Source organism: Sminthopsis crassicaudata, chromosome 6 (genome assembly GCF_048593235.1).
Source record: "Sminthopsis crassicaudata isolate SCR6 chromosome 6, ASM4859323v1, whole genome shotgun sequence".
In the NCBI taxonomy this organism is placed as follows: domain Eukaryota; kingdom Metazoa; phylum Chordata; class Mammalia; order Dasyuromorphia; family Dasyuridae; genus Sminthopsis; species Sminthopsis crassicaudata.
Window position 1 is genome coordinate 249,627,989 of NC_133622.1, and position 25,468 is coordinate 249,653,456.

General features: G+C 60.6%; 2 protein-coding genes across 3 annotated transcripts in view; one reads left to right on the forward strand and one right to left on the reverse strand.

The window, feature by feature from the left end:
- Nucleotides 1–25,310, forward strand: part of FLRT1 (fibronectin leucine rich transmembrane protein 1) — a 66,606-nt gene extending 41,296 nt beyond the window's left edge. Inside the window, exons 2-3 of one of the 2 annotated variants that reach the window (XM_074273347.1) lie at nucleotides 12,177–12,810; nucleotides 23,021–25,310. In XM_074273347.1, the coding sequence (XP_074129448.1) occupies nucleotides 23,072–25,099 (2,028 nt within the window). In that variant the 5' untranslated portion in view covers nucleotides 12,177–12,810; nucleotides 23,021–23,071 and the 3' untranslated portion in view covers nucleotides 25,100–25,310. Of the gene's footprint in view, nucleotides 1–12,173; nucleotides 12,811–23,020 lie in introns of those variants that run through there. The other variant, XM_074273348.1, reaches the window with a different exon arrangement.
- The window catches only part of MACROD1 (mono-ADP ribosylhydrolase 1), a 140,889-nt gene that overhangs the window by 73,297 nt on the left and 42,124 nt on the right, over nucleotides 1–25,468 (reverse strand).

Sequence of the window (25,468 nt, forward strand, 5' to 3'; positions counted from 1 at the left end):
TGAGGCTCAAAACAGAGTTGTGCCCGGCTCCGAAGGGCCTCGGCCCAGAGACAGAATAAATACAGGGGCCCCGAGGAAGGAGGGAGCCAGAGCACCTCGAGGGGGAGGGAGGTCCGGGGAGAGGTGGGAGCCTAAGGGACAACAGTGAGGAGGGGGCGGCTGGTGGGGAGCAAGGGCAGTGGGAGCCACGAGAGCCTTGGGGTGGTGATTTCCGGGGCTCCTGGGAGGATGAACCAGAGAGGGGCAGCTACGGGGGCGAGAGGCCTGAACATGCCCAGGGAACGCTCGCAGGGAGAGAAGGGAGTGCACAGAAGGGGCTCCAAAGGAGGGGGGCCTTCGGCAGCACAAGGAACGCCGGGAAGGTCTGGGTCTGGGGAGCTGGGGAGCAGGACCGGGCCCTGGGGGCCTCGGTATTCCAGCGACGCCCTCCATCCTCCCCTCAGTGCACAAGCCGAGATGGCCAAGGATTCAGGAAGATCCAGGCTTCCCAGAGCACCTTTCCGTCACCATAGAGACGTGCCGTGGGAGAAAGCGCCAGGCTGTAAACAAAGCGCAGCTTGGGGCCGGAGGCTCTGGGCCCGCTCCCTGCCCTGCCGGCTCAGGGTCTCAGGGGCCATCTGCTGCAGCCCCTCCCCGCTCTGCAAGCGCCTATGGTCAGTAAGGAGCACAAATCAGTCGGGGGCACTCATGCTCCCTCCACTTCAGGTCAAAGTAGGAAGAATGGGCCCCCAGTGGGCGACGGGTGCACCTTCCTGCACCCACACCGACTGCTCTGCGCCAACAAGTCCGGGGCTCAGACCGAGGGCCCTGCGAGTCACCAGTCGGACTGCCCCGCTCCGCATGAGCCCCCCGTGCTTCACAGGGCAGCAGGGCCCGCGCACAGTAGGAGCCTGTGGGATTGGCCCAGACCCGGCAGACAAAATCACTACTCCAGGAGAGAAACTCCCAGGTCAGGACCACGGACAGGACACAAGGGAGAGAAGAAAAGGCCCTTGTCTTTTGCATCCTCTGTGCCTATCACAGGGTCAGCACACAGTAGGAGCTTGTGGGATTGCCCTAAGGATCAGGACCATGGACAGGACACAAGAAAGATGACTTAGGCCCTGGTCTTTTGTGTCCCCAGTGACTAGCAAGAGACGATTTAGGGTCCTGCTGGCACACGGTAGGAGCTTGTGGGATTGAGTATCAGCTACCAGCCAGCAGGAGCTGTGGCAGCTCAGGGCACTGTTCAGATTTTCTACCATAACAGGAGGAGGCCCTCTGGGGGGGGAGTTTCTTTGGCAGTGGGTATGTGTATGAGAGATACAAATGGTTTATTGGGGGCGCAGACCCGGCTCTCCCTGTAGTGGGGATGGGGGAGGGAAGGCCCAGCAAACCGGGGCTAGCAGGCCCGCTGGGCCGAGGGGCTGGAGAACAAGCTCAGCTTCCAGAGGGAAGAGGGATCGGAGGCAAGCCTGCACCCCCAGCCTGGTCTCCTTCCAGAGTCTCCCCGCCCCCCCAGCCCTGGGGACGCGGCTTCTCCTGCCTCTCTCCCAGCGCTCCCCCTGGTCTCCCTCCCTCTCTGTCTCGGCTAGCCCAGGGGGGCCGTTTATCCAAAAAGCTCTCCCCATCAGGAGAATAAAGTTGGGCTGCCCAGGGGACCGAAGCCTGCTCAGCCTGGTGCCGCCCATCATCCGCCCTGGGGGGAGGCCGGGTGTCCCCCAGGGGTGGTAACCAGGAGATGAGCACAGCCTGTGCGTCACCCAGCTTGGGCCTGCCAGGCGAGGGGCCTGGGGACCAGGCGGGGGGAGGTGGCAGGGGGATGGGGGATGGTAGAGACTGGCAGCGTTTCTCGGCTCCCACCAGCTGGGGGGGGTCTTAGTTTGCACAGGGGGCAGGGATGAGGTGATGCTTCAAAGCACACTCCTTCCCAGTTGCTTCCTGAGATACATTCGGGGGACGTGTCCCCAAACAAAGCAGGTGTCGGGGAAGGGGACGCCTCAGTATCTGTAGCCAGAAGTCCGGGGATGGGGGCTGGAGAGAAGGGGGAGCTGGAAGTGCCCCCTTGCCCCCCCCAAGTTCTCCATGCACATCACAGACTTCACTTTTAGTGGAAACCCCACCCCTTCTCTCTCTTATTCTTTTCCTCCTGAAGTCATTTCATAGAGAGCAACAAACATTTATTAAGCACCCAGAAAAGATTACAGATTTAGAAGCAAGAGGGATCTCTGCACTCATTCAGTAGCAACGGCCCATTTTGCAGGTGAGGAAACAGGTCGGGAAGTCCAAATATGCTCTTTCTAAGCAGAATGTGGCCTCCGGGAGGTTCCCAAAGGAGGCCCTCCAGGGGCCCGCCCTGGCTCCGGCTTCTGTCGGCCCTGCCCAACCTCGGCGAGGGACTGAAAGCTTTTGCCGGTGTGTTCACTGCATCCCCACACTTAACGTGCCGAGCCCCCGGTTCCCGGTTTATCCTGTGGTCCCGCTTGCTCCCCCCAGGGGAAAGGAGGACGGAGTACTCTCAGGGCGTGTGACGGGCCCGGAGTCCCAGGGGCACGGACACACGGGCTGGAAGCCTGGAGTCTCCCATTTTCCTGACTCACATCACTAAAATAACAATCGCCTGCTCGGACCTGGACAATCCAAAGATAAGACAAGGTTCCCCTCCCTGTTGGAGGCAAGCTCTGGCTGCTCACTGGTGGAGGGGGGCTGGAGGGAGAAAGCCCAGACGGGGCCTGCAGAACTCGGGGTCCAGCCCGGAAAGACCCTTCCCCTGAAACCTAGAGTCCTTCCTGGCTCGGGAGTCTTTACTTCATCTGACTCCTCCCAGCCCATTGTACATGTATGAAGTGCCCTCTGGGTTCTAAGCACTGCCCAAGGTGGCGGAGGCGACAGGACAAGAAAGAAATGATCCCTGCCCTCCAGAAGCTCCCATTCACGCAGAGGGGCTGCAGGTCCCCGATACAGAAAAATGCGAAATAAACACAAGGTGATTTCGAAGGGGAGGACGCTGAGAGCTTCCCAAGGTCCTGGGCCCGCCCCCTGCACCCCCCACCTCGGCTAGGAGCCGGCTCTGCTGAGGAACCAGGGCGGGCGCGAGCAGGGCGGCAAAGCTGCCAACAAGGAGGTGGAGGACCAGGCAAGGGAGCCGACGGGCACGCAGTGGGATGGAGGGGCCGGCAAGGGCCCAAGGCAGCCCCAACCGCCCTCACCCCGGCTTCCTCTCCCCCAAGCCAGTGGGCGAGGAGGGCTGGGGACGCCTGGGAGCGAGGAGGGCTGGGGAGGCCGGCTTTCTCCAGTCCTGGGTCTCGCAGGAGGCCCTTGTCTCTCAGAGCGTTTCCTGGTGGGGAGCGTTTGGCAACGGGAACGATTCCGAGGCCCGGTGCTCCATTTCCCCCGCTGATCTGCAGCCGGCCTCGGCCGATCGATAATAATTTATGATGCGGGAAGAGGGAGGGGGGCAGGGAAGGGAAAAGTCAGAAGACGAGCCCATAACGGTCAGCCTGGGCAGGCAGCTGTGCGGGGGGCGCTCTGACTCCGGGCTGGGAGGAGCTGCGGTCAGCAGGAGCAGGACGCCGGGCAGGGTCACCCCCAGAGGGAGAAGCCTCAGAACTCGCCCCACACTGGCCGTGGGATGGAGCGGAATCACCATCCAGGGACCTGCCCAGTAACCCACGGGGCACTCAAGGACTCAGACCCCGGGCCCAGGCCTAGAAGTGTTCGTTCTGCTCTGGGTAGGCACAGACCTTGGGAACTCCATCCAGAGGTGCCCAGAGTGCCCAGGCAGCCGCCAGCTGCTCCCAGGAAATGAAGGGGCTCTGGAGGCCCTCGGAGGGCAGGGAGCAGCCCAGCCTCCTTGCCCAGAGCCCAGACCAGGGGCTGGAGGCCCTCAACTCCTCTCTAGGTGCTGCCTTTGGACCGATCCCTACAGGAAAGAGGGGTCTGACCAGGGGCTGCACCCCAAAAATAACCGCCTCAGCCGCAGCTGTACCCCAAACCCAAACTAGTCAGGGCAAAACGGGCACAATGCAGGTCACGCCACAAGCAAGAGGCAGACCGACGCCCTGCCTCCAGACTGGGGCGACAGCCTACCCAGGCCCCCAGTTATCTGCAGAGACCCCCATCTAACTCCCTCCACAACGGGCAGAAGGGAGCTGTTGTCTGTCCTGGCTACGGCCCGAGGGATCATGGAGGGGGGGCTGCCTGCTGGCGGGGCACGAGGGTGTCCGGGAATAGCTCCCACTCCCAGCCTCCCGGAGAGGCTCACAGCAGGCCTCTCCCGGCCTCTGCCCGCCCTCCCCCTCCCGCCTCTTTTTATTCCGAAAGCTTAAACACAGAGGGTTTCATCTTGGAAGAATTAGCATTCTGGGCAAGGCTGAACAAAGGCACGGCACTGGGGCGGGAGTCAAACCACTGGGCGCCACAAAGGAGGAGAAGGAAAGGGGCAGACGAGGGGGGCTGCTTTGGGGGGGAGGCGGACTGGGGGAGCAGGCAGGCTGTGCCCGGAAGTGGCAGGAGAAGGGGCAAGAGTGGGTGCAACTGATGCCAGGGCACGGTTATTCAGCACTGGTACTGCCAGGCATTCTGGGCAGCAGGGTGATGACCTGGGGTGCCAGGAGAGGACAAATGCAAAGGAACAGGGCTTCCCGGAACTGCGAAGCTCAAAGCACCCACCAACATTTGGGGATGGCAGGAAGATGGAGTCTGCCTGGCAAAGGGGCTGAGGGAGGGCCTTCCAGACACAGGCTGGGCAGCGCCAGGGCAAAGGCCTGGAGGGGAGGGCAGAGAAGGGCTGCCAGTTCTACCAGACCCTGAGGGAGGGTGGTCATATGGGGCAGGAATGAAGCAGGTGCCAGGGGGCAGGGGTTCAAAACGCAAAGGGACCCACGAAGGGTCAGCTCTGGGACCAGGAAAGGTCCCGGCCGGGCAGCTCCAAGGACAGACTGGGATGGGGAGAGATCCGGGGTGGGGGGCCCCATGCTGTGGGGGAGGGGATGGTGGTCTGACCAAAATGGCGGATGAGTGAGGGAGGGGCCAGATGGGAGCGAGGGACAAAGAGGCAAAGAGACAAGATGTGGCGCCGGGCTGAAGGTGGGAGAGGGGGGAGAAAAAGAGAAAGCTGAAGAGGCGGGGCCTTTGTCAGAAGGGGGGTATTCGTTCAGGGGGGCTTGGGGGAAGAGGGGGACATGTGTCTGGGAGGTGATGGGTTTGAGATGTCTATGGGATATACAAGTGAGGGGGGTGGGGGGAGAGACAGAGACATAGAGAGACACTGAGAGACTGAGAGAGACAGAGGGCAGAGTGAGAGAGATGGATAAATAGGTGGGCGTTTTGGTGGTTATTTGCCCTTCTTTCTGGAAGAGGAGCCCGACGTCAGGGAGGGAACGCCATGACAGCAGTGAATGGGATTGGAGGGAGGGAGGCTGGGCAATGTCACCGGCCTCACTCTCCCCTCCAGAGCCATGGGGCCAGTGGCCAGACACAGACCGGACGCCCGCAGGCGGCCCCGGAGGCAGTGGGAGGCCTGGGCTTTCCCAGCTAAGGTTTGACCGGCCTCAGTTTGACTGAAGCAAGAGCCACTCAGTGATTCCGGCTGGGAGCCACTGAGGCAGAGAACGGCCTCTTTTACTCGCTCCACTCTGGGCCAGTCGGGCCCAAACACTGACCGAGTGGGGAGAAATGATGGATGATAAATACAGGTGGATGGATGCATGGAGAGACAGACGGACAGACAGATAGAGAGACAGATGAATGGATGGATAAATAGACACATAGATTGATAGAACAATAGACAGGTGATGGATCAACAGAAAGAAGGATAGACAGACAAACAGGCAGATGGAAGGATGAACAGACAGATAGATGGATAGAAAGATGGAGAGACAGACGGATGGATGGACGGGCAGAGAGACAGATGGACAGACAGCTGGATAGATAGATGGAAAGATAGAATGATAGTTGGAAAGACAGAGATAGATAGAATAGATAGATGAATAGGCTGGACAGACAGATAGAAGAATAGATGGACAGACAGATGGATAGATAGAAAGAAAGATAGAAGGATGGATGGACGAATGGATGGATAACAGGCAGATGGTAGAATCTCACTTGATCCTCGTGGGAGCCCTTTGGGTGCGACTCCACCCCCCCTTTGCAGCTGAAGCTGAGAGGCCCGAGTGCAGGGTTGGAGGGAGCCAGGGGGGGTGCCCACCCAAGGCCTTGGAACAGTACAGAGAGACCCCCAAAGGAAGAGGGGCAGCTCGGCGATGGTGGAGGCTGGGGGCGCCCCAGGCTCTGGGGACACTGACCCAGCACCGGGGGGAGGGACCAGAAGCACGCCCGAGTCCATTTGCCAGCAGTGAATCTCGGAGAGGCCGGGAAGTGCCACAGGTAGCGCGGGAGGGGGTGGCCCAAGTGAGTCCCTGGGTGCCCTCCAGGGCCGGGCAGCTCGGGGGGCATCAGGGTCTGACTTTCCTCAGCCAGAAAACTTGGCGACAGATTGGGGAAGGGGGAGAAGCGGGTGCTCCCCCCACTGGCAGAGCGCACGCCCTGCCCCCCCCCGTTCCCCCAAGGTCACCGCCCCTCTCCCAGTGGGAGCCGCTCAGACAGATCCCGGTTCCACGCAGCTTTCTCAAACCCCTTGTGTGCTCAGTTCGATGACAAGGCCAGACAATGACGTCAGAGGTGACTGTCGAGGGGTCCCGTGTGCCAAGCCAGTGGCGCCGTCCCGGGTGCTGGGGGGGCTCTGCCGAGATCTCGGGCCATAGGGCTTTGGGGAGGGCGTTTCCACACAGGGAGGGCCCCACAGGCCTCCATCTTTGTTCCAAAGGAGCAGCAAGGCCGTGCTTGGCTCTGGGTGCTGCCCACCTACCATGCCCTCCATGCCCACCTGTGCTCGTGGTGCACCTGCGTGACTAGCGCTCCAGTTTCCCCGGTCGCCCCCTTTGTCTTTCCTCTGTTTTTCTCCTTGTCTGCAGCAGGCACACTCGCCACGGCCCCCGGGGGGGATTTGCAATTTTCATTCTCAGAGGCGTCAGTGTTCTGTGATGGGCGCGCGCACCTCGGGAAGGAGAGGGTCCCGGATCAGAGCATCCCGGCTGCTTCTCCTCACCCCGCCCTGGGCTGGGGGGCGACAATGACCGCGGCACAAAGGGGCGTCCGAGGCGCTCCCGCAGGGCTGAGGGGACGCAGGGGACTCTGGCAGGCCGGGACCCTCAGCCAGCGGCGCGGGCCGAGGTGAAGGGCGGGTGGCCTGTGCCCCTGAGCCGCGGGCAATCCTGGGAAGGCCTTTGGGCTGCTCAGAGCCTGGGCGGGGCTCAGCTGGCTGGCGGGGCCGGAGGGCAGAGAGGATGGCCCATGGGCCTGGGCTGTTCTGGAGGCCACAGCGTCTCTGAGCTGGGAAACAACTAAAATAGGACCCCGTTGGAGGGGGTCTTGGGGCTTAAGGCGAGTCGGCCTGGGAGGCGGGTTCTAGACGGGAAGGGCCGCCTGGCACAGCCGCCTGGCACGGGGGTGGGGGGCACCCGCTCCCGATCACCCGCTCTTTTCCTCTGGCATAAGCAAGAAGATGGAGCCTGGTGCTGGCGGGGGCTGGTGAGCGGGAGCCTCAGAGCCCTGCTTGTTACCCCGTCCCCTGGGAGCCTCGGAGAGCGCGGGCGCCCAGGCCCTGATGCCATCCACATGGAGGGGAAGGGAGTGAGCAGCTCTACAGCACCTACTATGTGCTAAGTACTTTACAAGGACTATCTCCTCTGAGGTTTGTGGCAAACCACAGGTTTTCTCATCATCCCCATTTTACTGATGAGGAAACTGAGTCAGATAAAGCCTAACAGTGCCTCGGGCCAGACTGGCCCTCAGGCCTCACAGGCCCAGGACTCCTCCCCTTCCATTTCGGTCCACGTCTCCTCAGTGAGTGCACACAGTAGGTGACAAATAAATACTCGCTACATTATCAGCTAAGCGTAAAGGCCGCCGGGGCTCTGCGTGCACCAGGACGAAGACTGGACCAGATGGGAAGGGGACGGGGCATGTTTGCTCCCCTGCCCCCTGGGCTGGGTGAGGCACAGGGACAGCTATGGGGCCTATGAGCATGCACTGAGCACCTACTGTGTACACAGGCCTGTACAAAAGGCTTCAGGTCACTGGTGGAGAGCCACAAGGGCTTTAAAAACCATTCAGACGAGGAGAGGAGGGTTAGAGGCCTGGCTCCAGCAGGGGGCTCCCTTCCAGGTCTCTCTGGGCCCCCACCAGCACGCTGGCCCTACTGTCCTGGGGGGCCAAGCACAAGGGCCCTTCGATGCTCCGAGGCAGCGTGCCCTGGTGCCAGCCTCACCCCCCCCACCAGGGAGGGGGGAAACTCTGAGCCCCGAGCACTCCGGGCGTGAAGCTGAGCTGCCAGCCTTCCCTCCGCCCCTTCTGCACACCCCGGAAGGTGAGAAAGGGAGGAAGGAGGGGGGTTAGAGCAGTGTGAACCCCACCCTCCCAGCTAATTAACATCTCCGGAGCCAGCGCCGAGTACAGGGAGTGGGCACCAAGTGCTGGGAGCGGGCACCTGCTCCACTGGTTCAGGTGGTCAGGGCTGAAGCCTGTGCCCACTGCAACAACTGTGAAAGGCCTGACCCCTGGGGAGGGGGAGGCCACACTGTACTCATATCCCAGTGAAAGACAAATCTCATCTCATGTCCTTCCCAGCAGCATGATCTTGGGCATGTCCCCAAACTTCCCAGCCTCGATTTCCCCACCTGTAAAATGGGACTAATAGGACCTTAGAAGGCACCCTCTGCACCGGCCTCCCTGCCCCCTACTGGGGGGTACTTCCAGCTGGACACTCAGAGAGCCCAGGAGAAAGGGAGAGGCTGCGGGGGCTTCGTCTGGGGCTCGGAGACCCCCCCCCCACGCCTGCCTGCCTTTGAAGGCTCCACAGAGGCCGAGGTGATAAGAAACTTTCTGTCTTTAGGAGTCCCAGGAGCGGAGCAGGCCCCGCGGCTTCAGGAGAGATCCTGGGCCCCTGGGCAAGTCAGGCACAGGGGCAGGCGACTGGGGGGGGGAGGGGGGAGGAAGAGAGCTGGGAGGCCTGCGCTTGTATCCTGCACCTGGTGCATGGGTGTGGGGGCGCCGGAGCCAGGCCAGACCGCCCAGCCCCAAGCCAGAAGGACCCCCCAGTCCCAGGCCTCACTACCTGCCCTGGGCTGGACTGCCCTTCTCCAGGCCAGACCGCCCGCCCCGGCCCCCGGCTCCCCAGGACGGGCCTGCTGTGCCCGGGGCTGCTCTGCCCGGAGGAAGGGAGGCTGGCCAGGGCCCGCTCTGCAGAGTCAGGTGCTGGGGAAGCCGCCGAGCCGGCTCTCACCCGGGGCCGCAGCCAGAGTGCTTCCATGTCCTTGACTTGGGGGCTTTGTCCCCGCCTCTGAGTCCTCCAGGCATTCTTCAGTCCCATCTGACTCTTCGTGACCCACCTGGGGCTTCCCGGGCAGAGGCACTGGAGCACTTTACCCTGTCCAGCTCATTTTACAAATGAGGAAACTGAGGCAGAAAGGGTCACACAGCCTGACTCCAGGCCCCGTGTTCTACCCACTGCGCCACCCGGCTGCCCATCCCAAATACTGTCCTGCTAGCAGTCAGCATGGGGGCTTCATGCACCCATTTTACAGATGTGGAGACTGAAGCACCGGCCATCACACCACAATAAGCACTCACTCCCAAGGCCCAAGAGCCTGTGCGCTTCCAGGCATCCCAATGGGCCGACCTTCCCCCTCTGGGATTGCCCCAACAAGTTACTGGATGTGAACATGTAACTGAGAAAGGGGGGGTATTTCACATGCAGGCTTCGAAAGCCCTTTTCTCAGACTCCCAAGCGGAGGTCAGACGCTGAATTTGGAGTCAGGAAGTCTTGGGTCGGAATCCCACCAACTCCATGAGCCCCCTCGGTTTGCCTGTCTGTAAAACGGGTTCATTTCCAGCTCTAATCTGATGTAATCGGGGTTCCCGGCCATTCTGCGTCTTCTGCTAGAAACTCCCCCGGAGCCCCTCACTCCTGTTTGTTAATGTCCTGCACCCGGCCCCAGACACGGCGTCCCAGCCAGCGCTTCACTTCCCGAAATCCCCACCGGATCGGCACGCACCCCCAAAGCAGCACTGTGACCCTCAGATCTTCCTTTATGGCCCGGGACATGTGCCGTCCCACACTGAGACGGGCCGCCCTGAGCCGCCATGTGGGCAGGGGGATATGGGCGCTGATTTCTGAGCAGCCAAAAGCTGCTCCCGGGAGTCGCCCCTTCCTCCCGCTGGGTTACGGCCAGAGGTTCCGAGGACCCTGGCGAGACCTTGGGGGAAAGCCCAGGACCGGCTCCGCCCCAACCACCACAGACCCCCCCAAATCATCTGCCCTGTATCGGATGGAGAATGTGCCATGAGCCCGGCCCCTGAATGGGCCCTGAGGGGACTCCACGCAGACCCTTACAGAGGGCCATTCCCGGCCCCAAGGGCGCCCTGGGGACCCCGGCCTGGCCAGGAAACGCTGTGAGAGCCGTGGCCTTTCCCCACAAAGGGGCCCCCAGCCTGACTCGGGCACTCCTGCCCTTCCTTCGCCAGACAGCTGGTCTTTACTTGGGGGGGCGGAGGGGAGAAGGGCCCCTCTCTCAGACCAAGATGGCGGCATAGCCTTGGCGAGCCTGGCCTGACTGGGCCCTGGAAGCTTTTCCAGGGCAGCGCGAGCGCCCCCTTCTCCCCGATGAGCCCAGGGGGAGCTGGCCCAAAGCTTTAACCCAGAAGCCGCGACTCCCCGGCCTGCCCTGCACGCCCGCCGCCTCCACGGGAGGGCATCGGTGCGGCCCCTGACGGCTGACACGCATGATCTCATTACCTCGTGTCACAGAAAGCCTATTATTATCCTTTTTCTGGGGACTAAGCTCTGGAAATGAAAGGATTACTCAGCCAAGCGTCCAAGACAGAGGCCTGGGACGCTACCCACTGCCCCACCCGGCTCTCTTGGGGGGATTGGGGGGAGGACCTCCACGCCCCAGCCTCAGTCCTCCGCCTGACAGAGGGACCCAGACCGAGCCCCGCAGCAGGGGGGCTGGCAGGAGGGGCTGGTACAGGGGAATGCCCAAGGTCTGGGGCCCCACTCTGCTGATGCACCGGATCTGTCACGGAAAGGGGGAGGGGAGCCGTGGGCTGTTTTAGGTCCTGGGGCCTTCTGGGGGGCCGGAGAAGGACGGAGCCTGAGGGGAGTGGTGTCAACCCAGCAAGCAGGAAGGTCCCAGCCAGGCTGCGCCCCGGGGCAGCTCGCCATGTTGGGCCTCCCGGACCTTTCCCTGTGGCGGGCTCCGAGCTCCCCTCAGGGCCGATCTCCATGGAGAACCTGTCCTGGGCCGAAGCAGCTGGCGCCCGTGCTGGAGGGGGCTAGGAGGCCGGAGTTCAAATGCTGCCTCAGACGCTTGCTCGCTGGGGGGCGCCACCCACAGCAGGCTCCCTGCCTCAGTTTCCTTGTCTGTGAAATGGGAATGATGGTAGCGCTTTAATGCACAGGGCCGTCCTAGGGATGAGTAATGTACGGAGCTCCTGGAATCTCAGAGGGCTTTGGAACAGTCAGGAGGAGGAGGGGGAGGAAGAGAGGAAGGGGAGGGGGAGGCTGCGCTATCCCTCTCCCGGCCGGTGGGGAGGAGCTAGAACCAGGGAGCCAGAGAACGCTGCGCTGGGTTCAGATCCAGCCCGAGCCCCTGCTGGGTCAGGGCCTGGGGGGCACAAGGAGGGGGGGCCCAGGGGTGCGGACGGGGAGAAGCTCCCTAAGTGCAGGGCTGGCAGAAAGGACGGGAGGGGCTGGGGTACGAGCGGGGTCTCCACAGAGTGGGTGGTCTCAGTCTCTGAAGACTGCTCCGGTGCAGGGAGGCCCCCGGGGGTTGGGGGGCACGGAGCCGTGGGGCGCTCCCCCCCCACCCTTCTGCCCCTTCCCTCCCTCCCCGGGGCCACCAGGGGCTGTTGCCTCCTCCCGGACGGAGCCTGCCCCCCCTCACTTCTTTGCCGAGGGAGAGGGGGCCGCGTGGGGGAAGGGCTTCCACCAGACCCAGTTGTACAAACTAGGGGAGGGGGCCGAGCTGCGGGAGGCTGGGAGGAGGGGGAGGGGCCGCGCAGCATCCTCCGACCCGACCTGGCGGGAGGGCCGCGGGGCCCCGCTCCCGGGCTGAGTGGGCTCTCTTTCTTTGCAGGCAGGAAGCAGGAGCCCGCGGAAGAAGGGCGCCCGAGGCCGAGCCGGCTTTCCCTCAGACAAGCCCCCCCAGGGGCAGCGGAGTGAGCGCGCCCCCGGCCGCAGCTCCTCGCTCTGACAGCTCAGCGTTGCGTCAAGCGGAGCGGAGGGAGGGGGGCGCGGGCCTCCGGCGTGTGCCGGCCGCCGCCGCCTCCTCCTCCTCCGGAGCCGCCCCCAGCCCCGCCGCTGAGCGCTCCCGCTGCCATGCAGCCGCGCCCGCCGCCCGCCCGGGGGCTCTGAAGCCCAGGAGGGAGAGCGCCGGCCAGGAAGCGGCCCCGCCCCCACACGGGGGCGGCCAGCGAGGGCCGGCGGGGATTGGCCGCGGGGCATGAGGGGGAGGGGCAGAGGAGAGCCCCCGAGCAGCCCCGCCGCCCGCCCGCTCCGGCCGCACGGACTCCCCGGCACCCCCTGCGCCCCGCGAGGCCCTCGCCATGCTGCCCTAGCGCGGCCCGGACACAGGGGAGCAGCTGCAGGCCCCCGGCCGCCCCGGCCCCGTGCTGTCCCGCCGCGGGACCACCCGGCGCGTGCAGGAGGAACCGTGAGAGGGGCGGCCCGGCCCGAGCCCCGACGTCCCACCGCGCTCCCCTAGAGAGAAGGTAAGGCTGGGGCTGGGGCGGGGTGGGGGAAGCTCGGCCACATCTGACAGCTAAGGAAACTGAGGCAGGCGGGAGACCCCGGGAGGTCTGAGGCTGGCCTTTCCCTAGCCCTCCCGAGAGCCCGCCCCACGCCTGGTCCTTGTCGGCCGGTCGGGGTGTGAGGTGGGAGCCGCTGCCGGACCTAGCACCTGCACGGAGCGGCCGGGTTCGAATCCAGGCTGGGCCCCCCACTTCCTGGGTTCCCTCAGTCTTACTGTTCTCAAGTTCTGCTCTTTAAAGCATCCAGGTTGGGGCAGCCAGGGGGCCGGTGGGAAGAGCATAGTCAGGAGGTCCCGAGTTCAAATCCAGCCTCAGACACTCAACACTTCCTGGCTGTGGGACCCTGCGCCTGTCACTTAACTCCAACTGCCTCAGCAAAAAAAAAAACACCAAAAAACCCCGTATACATATGCACACATCCGCACAATAAATGGATGCCCGCGCATGCTGGGGTACAAGTACACGTTTGTGTGCGTGTGGGTGCGCGTGCGTTTGAGCTGGCCCTGTGTCTGGGTGCGCGCCTCTGCGGCCGGCTCCAAAGTCCCCACTGGCTCAGGACTCACTTTCCTGGGCCTGGCTGTTGGCGCCTTCCAGGTGGCCTGGGGCAGGTGGGCCTGTCAGACGCCGGAGGGGAGTCATGGCCCACTAACCTCGGGCCCCAGGCCCAGCTTCTCCCCTGGGACAGGCCGGACGGGGGGCTCCTGACCTGTGACCTGAGGCCCCGCTGACCCGAGGCTGCCTGGGTGGGCCGGGCTCCACTGCTACAGACACAGGGGGCTGGGGGGCCGTTCTTCCGTCAGGGCCGACGCCCGTGGGGGCCTTTCCGGCCGGAAGCGCAGAGCCCGCCAGCCCCCCACTGTGGGGACGGCCCGGGCTGGCTCACTCAGACTCACAGAGGCTCCCGGCCACCCACGGGCCCAACCCATCCCCCTTCCCAGCTCTCTGCTCAGCCAGCCTTGGCGGGGGCAGCCTTGCAGAACTGAACTGGCCTGCCAGGGCTCGGCAGAGGTCGGGGGCAGGACCCCTGGGGGGCCACAAGGGGGTCTGTGTATGAGCCAACAAGCCCCACCTAAATTCAGAGAACAGTTACAGTGCCCTCATTCCCGCCAGGGCTCTGTTCCTCAGGGGCTCCTGCCCCAGCCAAGTTCCACAGCCCCCAGAGGGGGCTCCCTCCCCTTTCCCCAGCTCCAACCTCCTCTGCCTCTCTGCTCAGGCTGGAGGGATGTGAAACGGCAGGAAGAGCCCCGGGTTCAAATCTCAGCTCTGCCCCTTGGAGGCGCGGCCTTGTCTCACACAGGGCACCTCCACTTTTTGCTCTGTTCAACGAGGAGACTCCCCAGTTCCCCGGCTCTAAGGATGTGGGGTAAACACGGCCCACTGTACCCCACTGTGCAGAGGAGCCTGTGCCCCCCGCCCACTCAGAAGGAGACTGGCTCTGCCAATGAGAAGCCGAGAGTCCCCGACGCCACGGCCTCGGAGAAGGAAAAACGCGGTGAGTGGAATCTGGTGGAGCAGCCCTGGCCCCTCTGCTCGGCGCTAACCACCTGCCTTCCTGGGCCGCCAACGTGTCGGGGAGGAAATAAGACAGAAACGCCCTCCCTCCTAGAGCCCGTGGCCAAGAGCAGTAAATCCGGAGGAGAAAGAGAAATAACCGCTGGGAGAGCCGCCCCCGTCTCTGTGGCAGCTCGAGCCACAAAGTGCTTTCCAGATCATCAAAATTACTGACACTATCCCGTTTAACAGAAAAGGAAACCGAGGCGCCCAGAAAAGCTGAAAGACTTGCCTAGAATGGCGGCAGCAGAATTCGAACCCAAGCTCTCCTGAGTCCAAAGCCCATGCTCTCTGTCCCAAGGTAGGCCACGTCAGTATGGGGAGATGCGGGCAAGGGCAGGGCACGCTTTACCTCCAGGACGGTCCTGGCAGCGGTCTCTCAGAGTGTCTGGGCACTTCCCCCACATCAGGCTGCTGCCCCTCCCCGGAATGAAGGGCCCTTCACTATCAGATGCCAATCCAGAGGAGTCCCCCACAGGTCCCCAGGCAGGGCAGGAAACCCCCAATCCATCAAAACCATGGAAAGTGCCTCACTTTCTCTCCCCAGAGCACAGGCCCAAAGCTTTGATTTATGAGTGCACCGGGCCCGGCCCATCCGTCAGGCCACCCGCGTGCCTCCGTCTGCGAGGGCATTAATAGCCGTGTTATTAGGCACCGGCGGGAAGGATGCCCCGCAGACCAGCTACCGCCTGTTATTTATCAGGACGGCAAATCCCGCCTGGCGGGGCTGAGCTGCAGAGAAGTCTTTCTCCTTGGCCTAGAAGAACCACTGCTCCCGGGCTGCTCTTTCCCTTCAAGGTTCCTTGGCTCCCTCCTCCTGCTTACAATTTTAGTCCACCTGAGTTCTCCAGGCAGACAGTCCTCTTTGTTATCTCCACCCTTCATTTCATTCTCTCATTTGTTCCTCTTTCCCTTAGGTAGGACCATAGTTTAAGTAGTGGAGGAGACAGGAAGGGGGATCCAGAAGCTGCACTCTTCCCCCAGTAAATGCTTCCTCAGCCGTAAAGTTTAACGTCTGCCCCTTCCAGAAAGTCTGCCTTGATCCCCGCTGGATCTCACAAGGCATTTTGCCTTCTGGGGAAACTGGCGCTGGGATCTCCACACCTTTAGGAGGTTTCCCAGGTGGAGAAACTGCTACACGGGGGGACCAAAAGAAACCTCCAGATACTTGGGGTATGGAGAGTTTAAGTGACCAGGTCCAGCGCTCCATTGACCATTCCACGTTCCTGGTAGTGAAGGACCCTCTGGCCCCTGATAGGCACAGGGTGACTCAAAGCTGTCACTGACTCCATAGAATCATTTGGCAAGTTGGCAAGGTGATGGCAAGGTCTGAGTTCAAATTCTGCCTCATTATTCCTATCAATACAGTGTCTTAGCAAATCCCACTGCCTCTGGGCCTCAGTTTCCCTATCTGTAAAATGAAAGGATTGAATGAAATGGCCTCTGGGATCCTTAAGGCCATGATTCTATGGCCTCAGTTTCCCCACCTGTAAAAAGAGGGAGGTGGACTAATGACCCCTAGAATCCTTCTGTCTCCAGAATTATTTGCCAAGATCCTGTTTACAGCTAGTGATACAGCACAAGTCATTGCTACTCTAGCCTCAGTTTCCCCACCTGTAAAATGAAGCAATTGGAACTCTGCTTGTGTGCCTTGCCTGAAACACGGCCCAAAGGGGAACCTGAGCTACTGGGGATGGGGGGGCAAAGGCGGGCCTGAACCCCTCAGCTCCTAGCCAGGACTTCTAGAGAAAGGAACTGGCACAACTGTGGGGGATCACAGCCCCATCTCTCCAGAGGCAGGGCCACATCTGGGCAGCACCAGCCACACTGGGTGAGCCCCACCCCCAGTCTTACGTCTGGGCAGAAATTCAGTCTCTGATTTTTGCCCAATAAGCATTAGAGGTACAGAGGCTTTCTGGGAAACAAGCCGCTTCTCTTCCCTCCAGCAGCCTTGTGGCTCTGGGGACAAGGAAGAGGAGGAGGAGGGGAGAGGAAAAGGAAGAAGAAGAGAAAGAGGAGGAGGAGGAAGAGAAGGAGGAGGGCCAGGAGCTAGGAAACACGAGGCAGGGAGGCCACCCAGAAGCCACTTCTGCTGAGCAGCAACCCCGGCAACCCCGAGTCCGATTGTGGCCTGTGCAGCTCCGATGCCGCCTTCTCCTCTCCTGGCCTCAACCTGAGGCTCTCCCGGCCTTGGGCCTGTGACTCTGACCTCTCCCGGCCTCCCAAACACCCCGCCAAGCAGGGATGACAGCCACGGGCTCTGGGGCTTTCCTGCCATTTCCTTCTCCAGATCATTTTATAGATGGGGAAACTGAGGCAGACTGGGTGAAGGGACTTACCAGGGTCACCCAGCTAGAACATGTCTGAGGCAGGATTTGAATCCAGGCCTCCTGAATCCAGACCCGATGCTCTATCCAGGGAATGAGCTCCCTGAGATCACGCACAGGACTCAATGTGAGGGGAATATTGGCTCCTTTCTTCCCATCCCGAGCCCCACTGCGCACCTGCAGCCCCAGGATGCACTTCTGGGGAGGGCCGTTGCCAGGGGATTCGGGCCTTGGAGACCTTCCTGCTCTGGGTCTGCCCCCCAGGAGGGGGTACCTCGGATACCTGGCCTGTTCCCCTGCTCTCATTCCCAAGGTAGTCAGGGGTTGCGCCTCTCCTGTGAGCTACCCAGCAGCCCGCCCAGCCTATCCGGGGCCAAACAGTAATAATTAATAATGCTTAGCGCTTAAACAAGGCCCTTTATCTTCGAAGAGACTCAATTTCCGCCAACAAGGGGGGAGGGTGTCCGCCTCAGTCTGACTGTGGTTGGGGGGAGACAGCAGCGGCAGCTTCCTAGGGAGCCTCAGAGAAACCAAAGTCATCGTGGAGATAAAGGTTTTTGCCCCCAAACTCATCAAAAAGGGGCCAACGAAAAACCTCCTGCCATCCTGTGCTCCCCACAGGGTGGAGACGGTCCCGGGCGGGCCAGGAGCTGAATGGGGAAGATGGGGGCCACAAATCCTGGCCCAGAGAACTGGCAGCTCATGGCCGGCCACCTTTGGGGAGAGACAAAGGCAGCATCTAAAGGGCCCCCTCCAGATGGGGGGAAGGAAGGCACTCTCGGGCCGGGGAAGGCTCCTCCAGAGCCCGAGTGGGCCAGGGAGCAACAGGAAGGAAAAGGCAGTGAAGCCTCCCCAGGGGATTCCAGGCTGGTGGTCCAACAGCCACTGGGAAAGGAGGTAAAATGAAGAGGAGGAGAGTCCGGGGGAGGACGCAGGCCAGCTGACAATGAACCAGGCTTCAAGGCCACCAAAAAAGCCCCCATTGGGGGCTGGAAATCAGGGAGGACGCCATGCTTTCTCCGCCCTGTCCCTTTTCTTCGTTTGTCCGCCTCTGCTGGACGCCCAGCCCTTGGAGCGGCCCTCCCGCCCAGGCTCCTGTGGGTGACTGCAGAGCATGCAGCCCACTCGCTGAGGGGGACTCGAAGGGGCTTGTGCAAGGTCCCCCTAGAGAAGTTCCACTCACAGCAGGAGAAGTGTCACATGGAACAGGAAAAAAGTATTTGCTAAGACTTCTGGCCAAGAAAGGCACCACAGCGGGGGCCACGAACCAAACTGGCTCAGCGAGCCTGGAAGGAGGCGAGACACGTCCCCGGCTGGCCTTTGGCTGCCCGGCCCATTCTGTGGAGACTGCCCCCACCCTCGGAGAGATCATAGGGCAGGGGGCGCTGAATCGGAGGTCAGAGTTTGCCCCAATGCTTGTTTGACCTTGGGCAAGCATCATCATCCTGCCCAGCACCGGGCACACGGGAGGCGCAGCTCCCCTGCTCACTGACTGGCTCGGCTCTTGCTCTGGCCCTTTGACCCTCGTAATTAGGAAGGGCTCGGGCTGTGGCTGCTGACCGATAAGCGGGGAGGCCTCCCCTTCCGAGTGCGGCATCCACGGCCGGTAACAGCGGGACCGACCCTTCCTCTAGGCATCTCCCCGTTGCAGAGATCAGAAAGGAGAGGCCCAGAGGGGGCAAGTGATTTGCCCCAAGCCACAGAGCCGTCCTGGAGGGGGTCCTCACCCCCGGCCTCCCTGACGAGACTCTGCAGGAAGCCCGCCCCACTTCAGGGAGCCTCTCTCTAATGCCATTAGCCAGATAACTCTGACATTTGCCAGAGAAGTCTGGCTCACGACCAGCTATTATTAGACTCCAAGTGTGTGGTGATGCCTTTTAAGTCCAATTAATGATGTGCGACAGGCGTGGAAGGGGAGGGGGAGGGGGCACAGGGCCCGTCCTTTGGACGGTGACCGGGCCCCGCAGAGGGGGCGCCCTAAAGGGCAGAGGCCCCGGCGCCAGCCCCCGCCCCCTGTGGGCCCACATGGGGTACATGGAGATGGGAGGGGAGGGGGCCGCGGGGCTCCTGCTGCCTGTCATCTCTCTGGCAGGACATAACTCACTCGGCGCTAAAGCCTGCAGGATCAGAGACTGAAATGATCCCATAAAGAAAAGCGATTTAGGAGGTCTAATTTGATGGACCACATAAAGGCCTAACACCACAACAAGGGAGGAAAAAGGCTCCTGGCAAATGGATGGGCCAATTAAACAGTTAAACCAACAAGAGGTGTTTTATTATTATTATCATCACTCTTCTCCCCCCCCACTCGGGACCGTTCCCCCCCCCCCCACCTCTGGCTGAGCTCTAGAGGTAGCTACTGCTCAGAAGGTCGGCCAGGGAGGTTAATGGGCCTATGGCTCCGGACACCGGGGGCTGGGCAAGCGGTGAATGAGGCTGGTGGTCACGGCTGGGCCTCCAACCCCAGCCTCCATCTCTGTCTCTCATTCATCAAGCAGCCCCGAAAGGAGAAATTGACGTCCTCCAAGGCTGGAAGAGGGTCAGTCAGCCACACAGAAACTCCAGGGGACAAAGCCCAGCCTTGTCGGGGGGCCTCAAGGAGCCTGGACCCTGCCGGACACACTGGTCTGGGCGATGTGGATCAGCGGACTGGGCTGAGAGCCGGCCTCCCAAAGACCACCCTCGGGGGGTCTGGGGGCAGCCCAGACTCAGCACAAAGGGAGCCCCGAGAAGAGACTGATCAGAAGAGGAAAGGCATGGGGAGGAGGGGGAGCAAGCACAGGGGCATGACGCCTCCAAACAAGTAGCCCCACAGAGATGGGGGCGGGAATATGGGCAGCTCTGGCTCTGCCGGGACTCTGGCTCTGAGGATAGGCCTTCACCAAGTCTACAGCCCAGCCCTGAGCCTCGACCTCCAAATGAGGTGAAAAGAACCCTGGGAGTCTCCCCTCTAGGACTGGAAACCAGCTTCACGGTGGCCCACGCTGCTTCCTCACCAGGGTTTCTGAAGGGTTCCAGATGACTCAGCGAGGAGATGTTATTGAGCCCCACTTTGCAGATGAGAAAACCAAGGCTGAGAGACATTCCACAACACCCTGGGCGTGACCTGATGGGCACCCTGGCCTGGGCATCAGGGGCAGACAGACAGAAGGACACCCTCGCCAAGCCCAAGCTTTGAGTTGGGAGGAAGGCGACTTCATCAGCTCTAAGCATTTTCTGGCCCTCCAAGCTCTCGGAGAGAAATCACTCCTTCCCCACTGAGGTGGAGAGATAATTTTTCCTTAATTGATTTTTACCTCTACTCATTGTGAAAAAAGATGAGGAAATATGAGAGAAAAAATCCATTTTCCCATTCTTTCATTTGCAAAAATTGAAATGACATCTCACAGGCGATCACTCGGGCTACGGACAACTCCATTTATTAAATCATCTTTTTTTAAAAAAAAAGGAGAAAAGATGTACAATTTTTCTCTAAAATGGCTAAATATTTCATGATTTTAGAAATCACCCTGGAGCAATTTTTCCACATAACCAGAGCGTGGGGTAGTGGAGACTCCAGAGCATGCTATAGATTTCATCTTTTAGGGGAAAAAAAGTTGTATTGATGCTGTTTAAAACACTATTCATTTCTTGTTATTTTCCCACAATGCATCCCCCCCTTGTCACAGAGAAGAGAAAAACTAAATGCTAAGTGTATCTGATAACAAGAGGAGCAGGAAGGGAGGGAGGGAAAAGGGAGGGAAGGAGGAGGAGAGAGAGGGAGGGAGGGAGACAGAGCTAGGGAGGGAAGAATGAAGGGAGAGAGATGGGGAAAGGGGAAGGGAGGGAGGAAGGGGAGAAGAGGGAAGCCGCGTTTACTCTGTTCGAGGCCCAGGGAGTACAAGGAGAGAAGCCTTTCTGCCCACAGGGAGCTTACAGTCTGACACGTTAAGAACACAAGGGGGTAGTGGTGACCTGGGAAGGAAAGGTACCAAGCTGGAGAAGAGAGCTGAGTTTTTCTTTGCAGCTTCTAGGTCATTCCCAAACAAACAGATCCCACTGGGTTTCATGTCATTGCTCCTACAAAATGTGCCGCTATCACATCGCCCCTTCCCTCTGCCAGGACCTCCCTTAGGGACACACCTGAGAAAGCACAACCGGGTCCAAGAACCTGAACAGCGGAGTGCCCTTTCCGTGAGACAGATCATCGTACAGAAGGGAGGAAGTGCTTCTCCCGGCCTGCTCCCCTTTCACACGGAACACCCCAGGGACGCTCAGGGCATTCATGTAGCAGAACCTTTGAACCCCCCCCCCCCGTAACTCTCCTGGGCAGTGCTCCCCAGTGCATACACTAGGGGCTGCCTCCCATGTTCACAGGTGTGCGGTTGCATCATGCTCTCTGATGTAACTTCTACTGTTCACGTGGTGGCTCTGCCCCATGTGACCCAGTGATCATCTGCACCAGCTCCAGGGCTCTGGACCCAATTATGAAGCAGGTAGGAACATGCCCGAGATGAAGAGCAAATGCCACCCAATCAGCAGTAGCCAGGCAGTATTAACATTAGCCAGATAATAGTAACAGTAGCCAGGAAATACTAACATTGGCCAGGTGATATTAACATTGTCTGGGTGATACTAACATTGGTTACATGATATTAACATTGTCTGGGTGATACTAACATTGGTTACGTGATATTAACATTGTCTGGGTGATACTAACATTGGCCAGTTGATATTAACATTGTCTGGGTGATACTAACATTGGTGAGGTGATATTAACATTGTCTGGGTGATACTAACATTGGTGAGGTGATATTAACATTGTCTGGGTGATACTAACATTGGTGAGGTGATATTAACATTGTCTGGGTGATACTAAATTCTCTAAAATAGTTAACTATTTTATGATCAGGTGATATCACCATTAGCCAGATGATATTAACATTGGCCCCAACGCCCCCACTCGTGACCCACCATCATCACACTCCGCCTTCCTGGTGATGGCATCAGGTCCTTCCCCCTGTCCATGATGCCGGGGCGGCTGAAACAATTGGAAGACAATGTCCTACCGCAGACCTCTCCTGGGCCATACTTTATTCTTCATCACAAATGTGTTCCCCACACATACACCTGAGCCACTTACTGCGTATTCGGATGCCTGAGGAAGGTTAAAGATCCACTCCCCCTCCCCCCCTCAGGACTCACTGTCTGGCAGGAGGCGGAAGATGGAAACACGAAATGTCTCCTGCCCAACGGTGCATGGAAGCGCATGAGAGAGCTATAAGCAAAATGCTTCCCCGTGTCTGAGGTGGGGGGATGGTTTCTAGTAGAGGAGATCAAGAAGTATGATGGGGGGGGGGGGCATTTGATGCGAGGAATACAATTCGAGAGCAGCCACAGGAAGGAAAGGCCAACGCACTTGAAGAGCAGGGAGTAGCCCAATGTGGCTGGGACCCGGAATTTGTGGGGGGCAATTAAGGGAGGCATGAAAGGAAAGATAGAGCAGCATGCAGATAAAGGAGGCCAGGAAAAGGACTGAGATTTAATCAAGAGGCAATAGGGAGCCACAGGAGATATCAGAGGAGAGGAGAGTCACAAGTGGGATGCATAGGGAAACAAGGCGCGGATGCCAGGACTGTGGTGGGATGGGGAAAAGACTGGCCCGACCATCCAGGCTGGAGGGGCCTCCTCCTCAGTGCGTCCTTGTGCACTGGTCTCTGCAAGCTGAGGCACCAAATGGCTGAAGAACAGGACAGGGCCGGAGAGAGGATCAGCCAAATGGATCCTTGAGCATGTTGTCTTCCCCACTAGACTGGCAGCCCTTCGAGGGCAGGGACCACGTTTTTGCATTTCCTCGTATCTCTAGCATTGATCACAGTGCTGGCACATAGTAGGTGCTTACCAAGTACTTAAGTCTGACTTTCTCCTTTTAGAGATGAGGAGACAGAGGACCAGAGATGGGGAGAGATATTTCTGGAGTTAGATGGCAAGTCAGGAGCCAAATCCAAGTTTTATGGATGGGAGAGAAAGGGGTGGTGGGAGAGACAAAAGAAGAAAGGGAAAAGGGAAGGGGAAGATGCAGCAGAACAATGTCAGGGAGGGAGGGAGGGAGGGAGGGAAAGAAGGAAGAAAGGGAGGGAGGGAGGGAGGGAGGGAGGAAGGAAGGAAGGAAGGAAGGAAGGAAGGAAGGAAGGAAGGAAGGAAGGAAGGAAGGAAGGAAGGAAGGAGGGAGAGAGGGAGGGAGGAAAGAAGCAATGCACTTGAGGCTGAGGTCCCACCTAACGCTCCCCGCACTCCCTGTGTGCCCCTTGCAGGTGTTGAGGCTGAGAGCTGGGTAGCGCCCTGCTCCCCCCCGCCCACGAGCCATGGTGACAGCCCACTCTGGTGCCACGGCCGCCACGACTGCCACGGCCACCATCACCACCACGGTGGTCATGACCACAGCCACCGTCGACCTGCGGGACTGGCTGTTCCTCTGCTACGGGCTGATCGCCTTCCTAACGGAGGTCATCGACAGCACCACCTGCCCCTCCGTCTGCCGCTGCGACAACGGCTTCATCTACTGCAACGACCGGGGGCTGACGTCGATCCCGGCCGACATCCCAGATGACGCCACCACCCTCTACCTGCAGAACAATCAGATCAACAACGCCGGCATCCCCCAGGACCTGAAGAGCAAGGTCAACGTGCAGGTGATCTACCTGTACGAGAACGACCTGGACGAGTTCCCCGTGAACCTGCCGCGCTCCCTGCGCGAGCTCCACCTGCAGGACAACAACGTGCGCGCCATCGCCAGGGACTCGCTGGCCCGCATCCCCCTGCTGGAGAAGCTGCACCTGGATGACAATTCCGTGTCCACGGTCAGCATCGAGGATGACGCCTTTGCTGACAGCAAGCAGCTGAAGCTGCTCTTCCTGTCACGGAACCACCTGAGCAGCATCCCGTCGGGCCTGCCCCGGACGCTGGAGGAGCTGCGCCTGGACGACAACCGCATCTCCACCATCCCGCTGCACGCCTTCAAGGGCCTCAGCAGCCTGCGGCGCCTGGTGCTGGATGGCAACCTGCTGGCCAACCAGCGCATCGCCGACGACACCTTCAGCCGGCTGCAGAACCTTACAGAGCTGTCCCTGGTGCGCAACTCGCTGGCCGCGCCGCCCCTCAACCTGCCCAGCGCCCACCTGCAGAAGCTCTACCTGCAGGACAACGCCATCAGCCACATCCCCTACAACACGCTGGCCAAGATGCGCGAGCTCGAGCGGCTGGACCTCTCCAACAACAACCTGACCTCCCTGCCGCGCGGCCTCTTCGATGACCTGGACAACCTGAGCCAGCTCCTGCTCAGGAACAACCCCTGGTTCTGCGGCTGTGGCCTCATGTGGCTCAGGGACTGGGTGAAGGCCCGGGCCTCCGTGGTCAACGTGCGCGGGCTGATGTGCCAGGGCCCCGAGAAGGTCCGCGGGATGGCCATCAAGGACATCACCAGCGAGATGGATGAGTGCTTCGAGACGGGCTCTCAGGGCAACGCCGCCGCCGCCGCCGCCGCCAAGACCACGGCCAGCAACCAGGCCGCCTCCACGACCCCCCAGGGCTCCCTCTTTACCCTCAAATCCAAGAGGCCGGGGATCCGGCTCCCAGACTCCAACATCGACTACCCCATGGCCACGGGCGATGGCACAAAGGCCCTGGTGATCCACGTGAAGCCACTGACCGCAGACAGCATCCGGATCACCTGGAAGGCCACGCTGCCAGCCACGTCCTTCCGCCTCAGCTGGCTGCGCCTCGGGCACAGCCCCGCGGTGGGCTCCATCACGGAGACCCTGGTGCAAGGGGACAAGACGGAATACCTCCTGACGGCCCTGGAGCCCAAGTCCACCTACATCATCTGCATGGTCACCATGGAGACCGGCAACACGTACGTGGCAGATGAGACGCCGGTGTGTGCCAAGGCGGAGACGGCCGACAGCTATGGGCCGACCACCGCCCTCAACCGGGAGCAGAATGCGGACTCCATGGCGGGCCTGCCCCTGGCCGGCATCATCGGGGGCGCCGTCGCCCTTGTCTTCCTCTTCCTGGTCCTGGGGGCCATCTGCTGGCACGTGCACCGGGCGGGGGAGCTGCTGAGCCGAGAGAGGGCCTACAACCGTGGCAACCGCAAGAAGGACGACTACATGGAGTCGGGCACAAAGAAGGACAACTCGATCCTGGAGATCCGGGGGCCCGGGCTCCAGATGCTGCCCATCAACCCGCACCGGGCCAAGGAGGAATACGTGATCCACACCATCTTCCCCTCCAACGGCACCAGCCTCTACAAGAGCACGCACACCATTGGCTACGGCACCACCCGCGGCTACAGAGACGCTGGTATCCCAGACATAGATTACTCCTACACATGATGGCGCCACTCCGGCCTGCCCTGGAGCCCCTGGCCTTGCCCTCCTTCTGCCCCCGGCTCTGCGCCCACCGCTTCTTGTGCCCGGCAACGTGGCTCCCCGCACCCGCTGGCTACAGGCCAAGAAAGGGACCCCCACGGCACCACGGAGGACGATCTTCCAGCCAGAAACAAGGGAGGGGTAAATATTTTATAAAAACGACAATGGAAACAAATGGTTTGTTTGGTTTTTTAAAGAAAATAATAGGCAAGGAAGGGAAATTGAGGTCGGATACCGTAATTTATACACACAAAAAAGCCAGATGGGGGGGCGGGGGGGGCCACAGGGAGGGTGTCCGGGAGAGAAATAAGGAAAAAAGAATGTTCTTTGGGG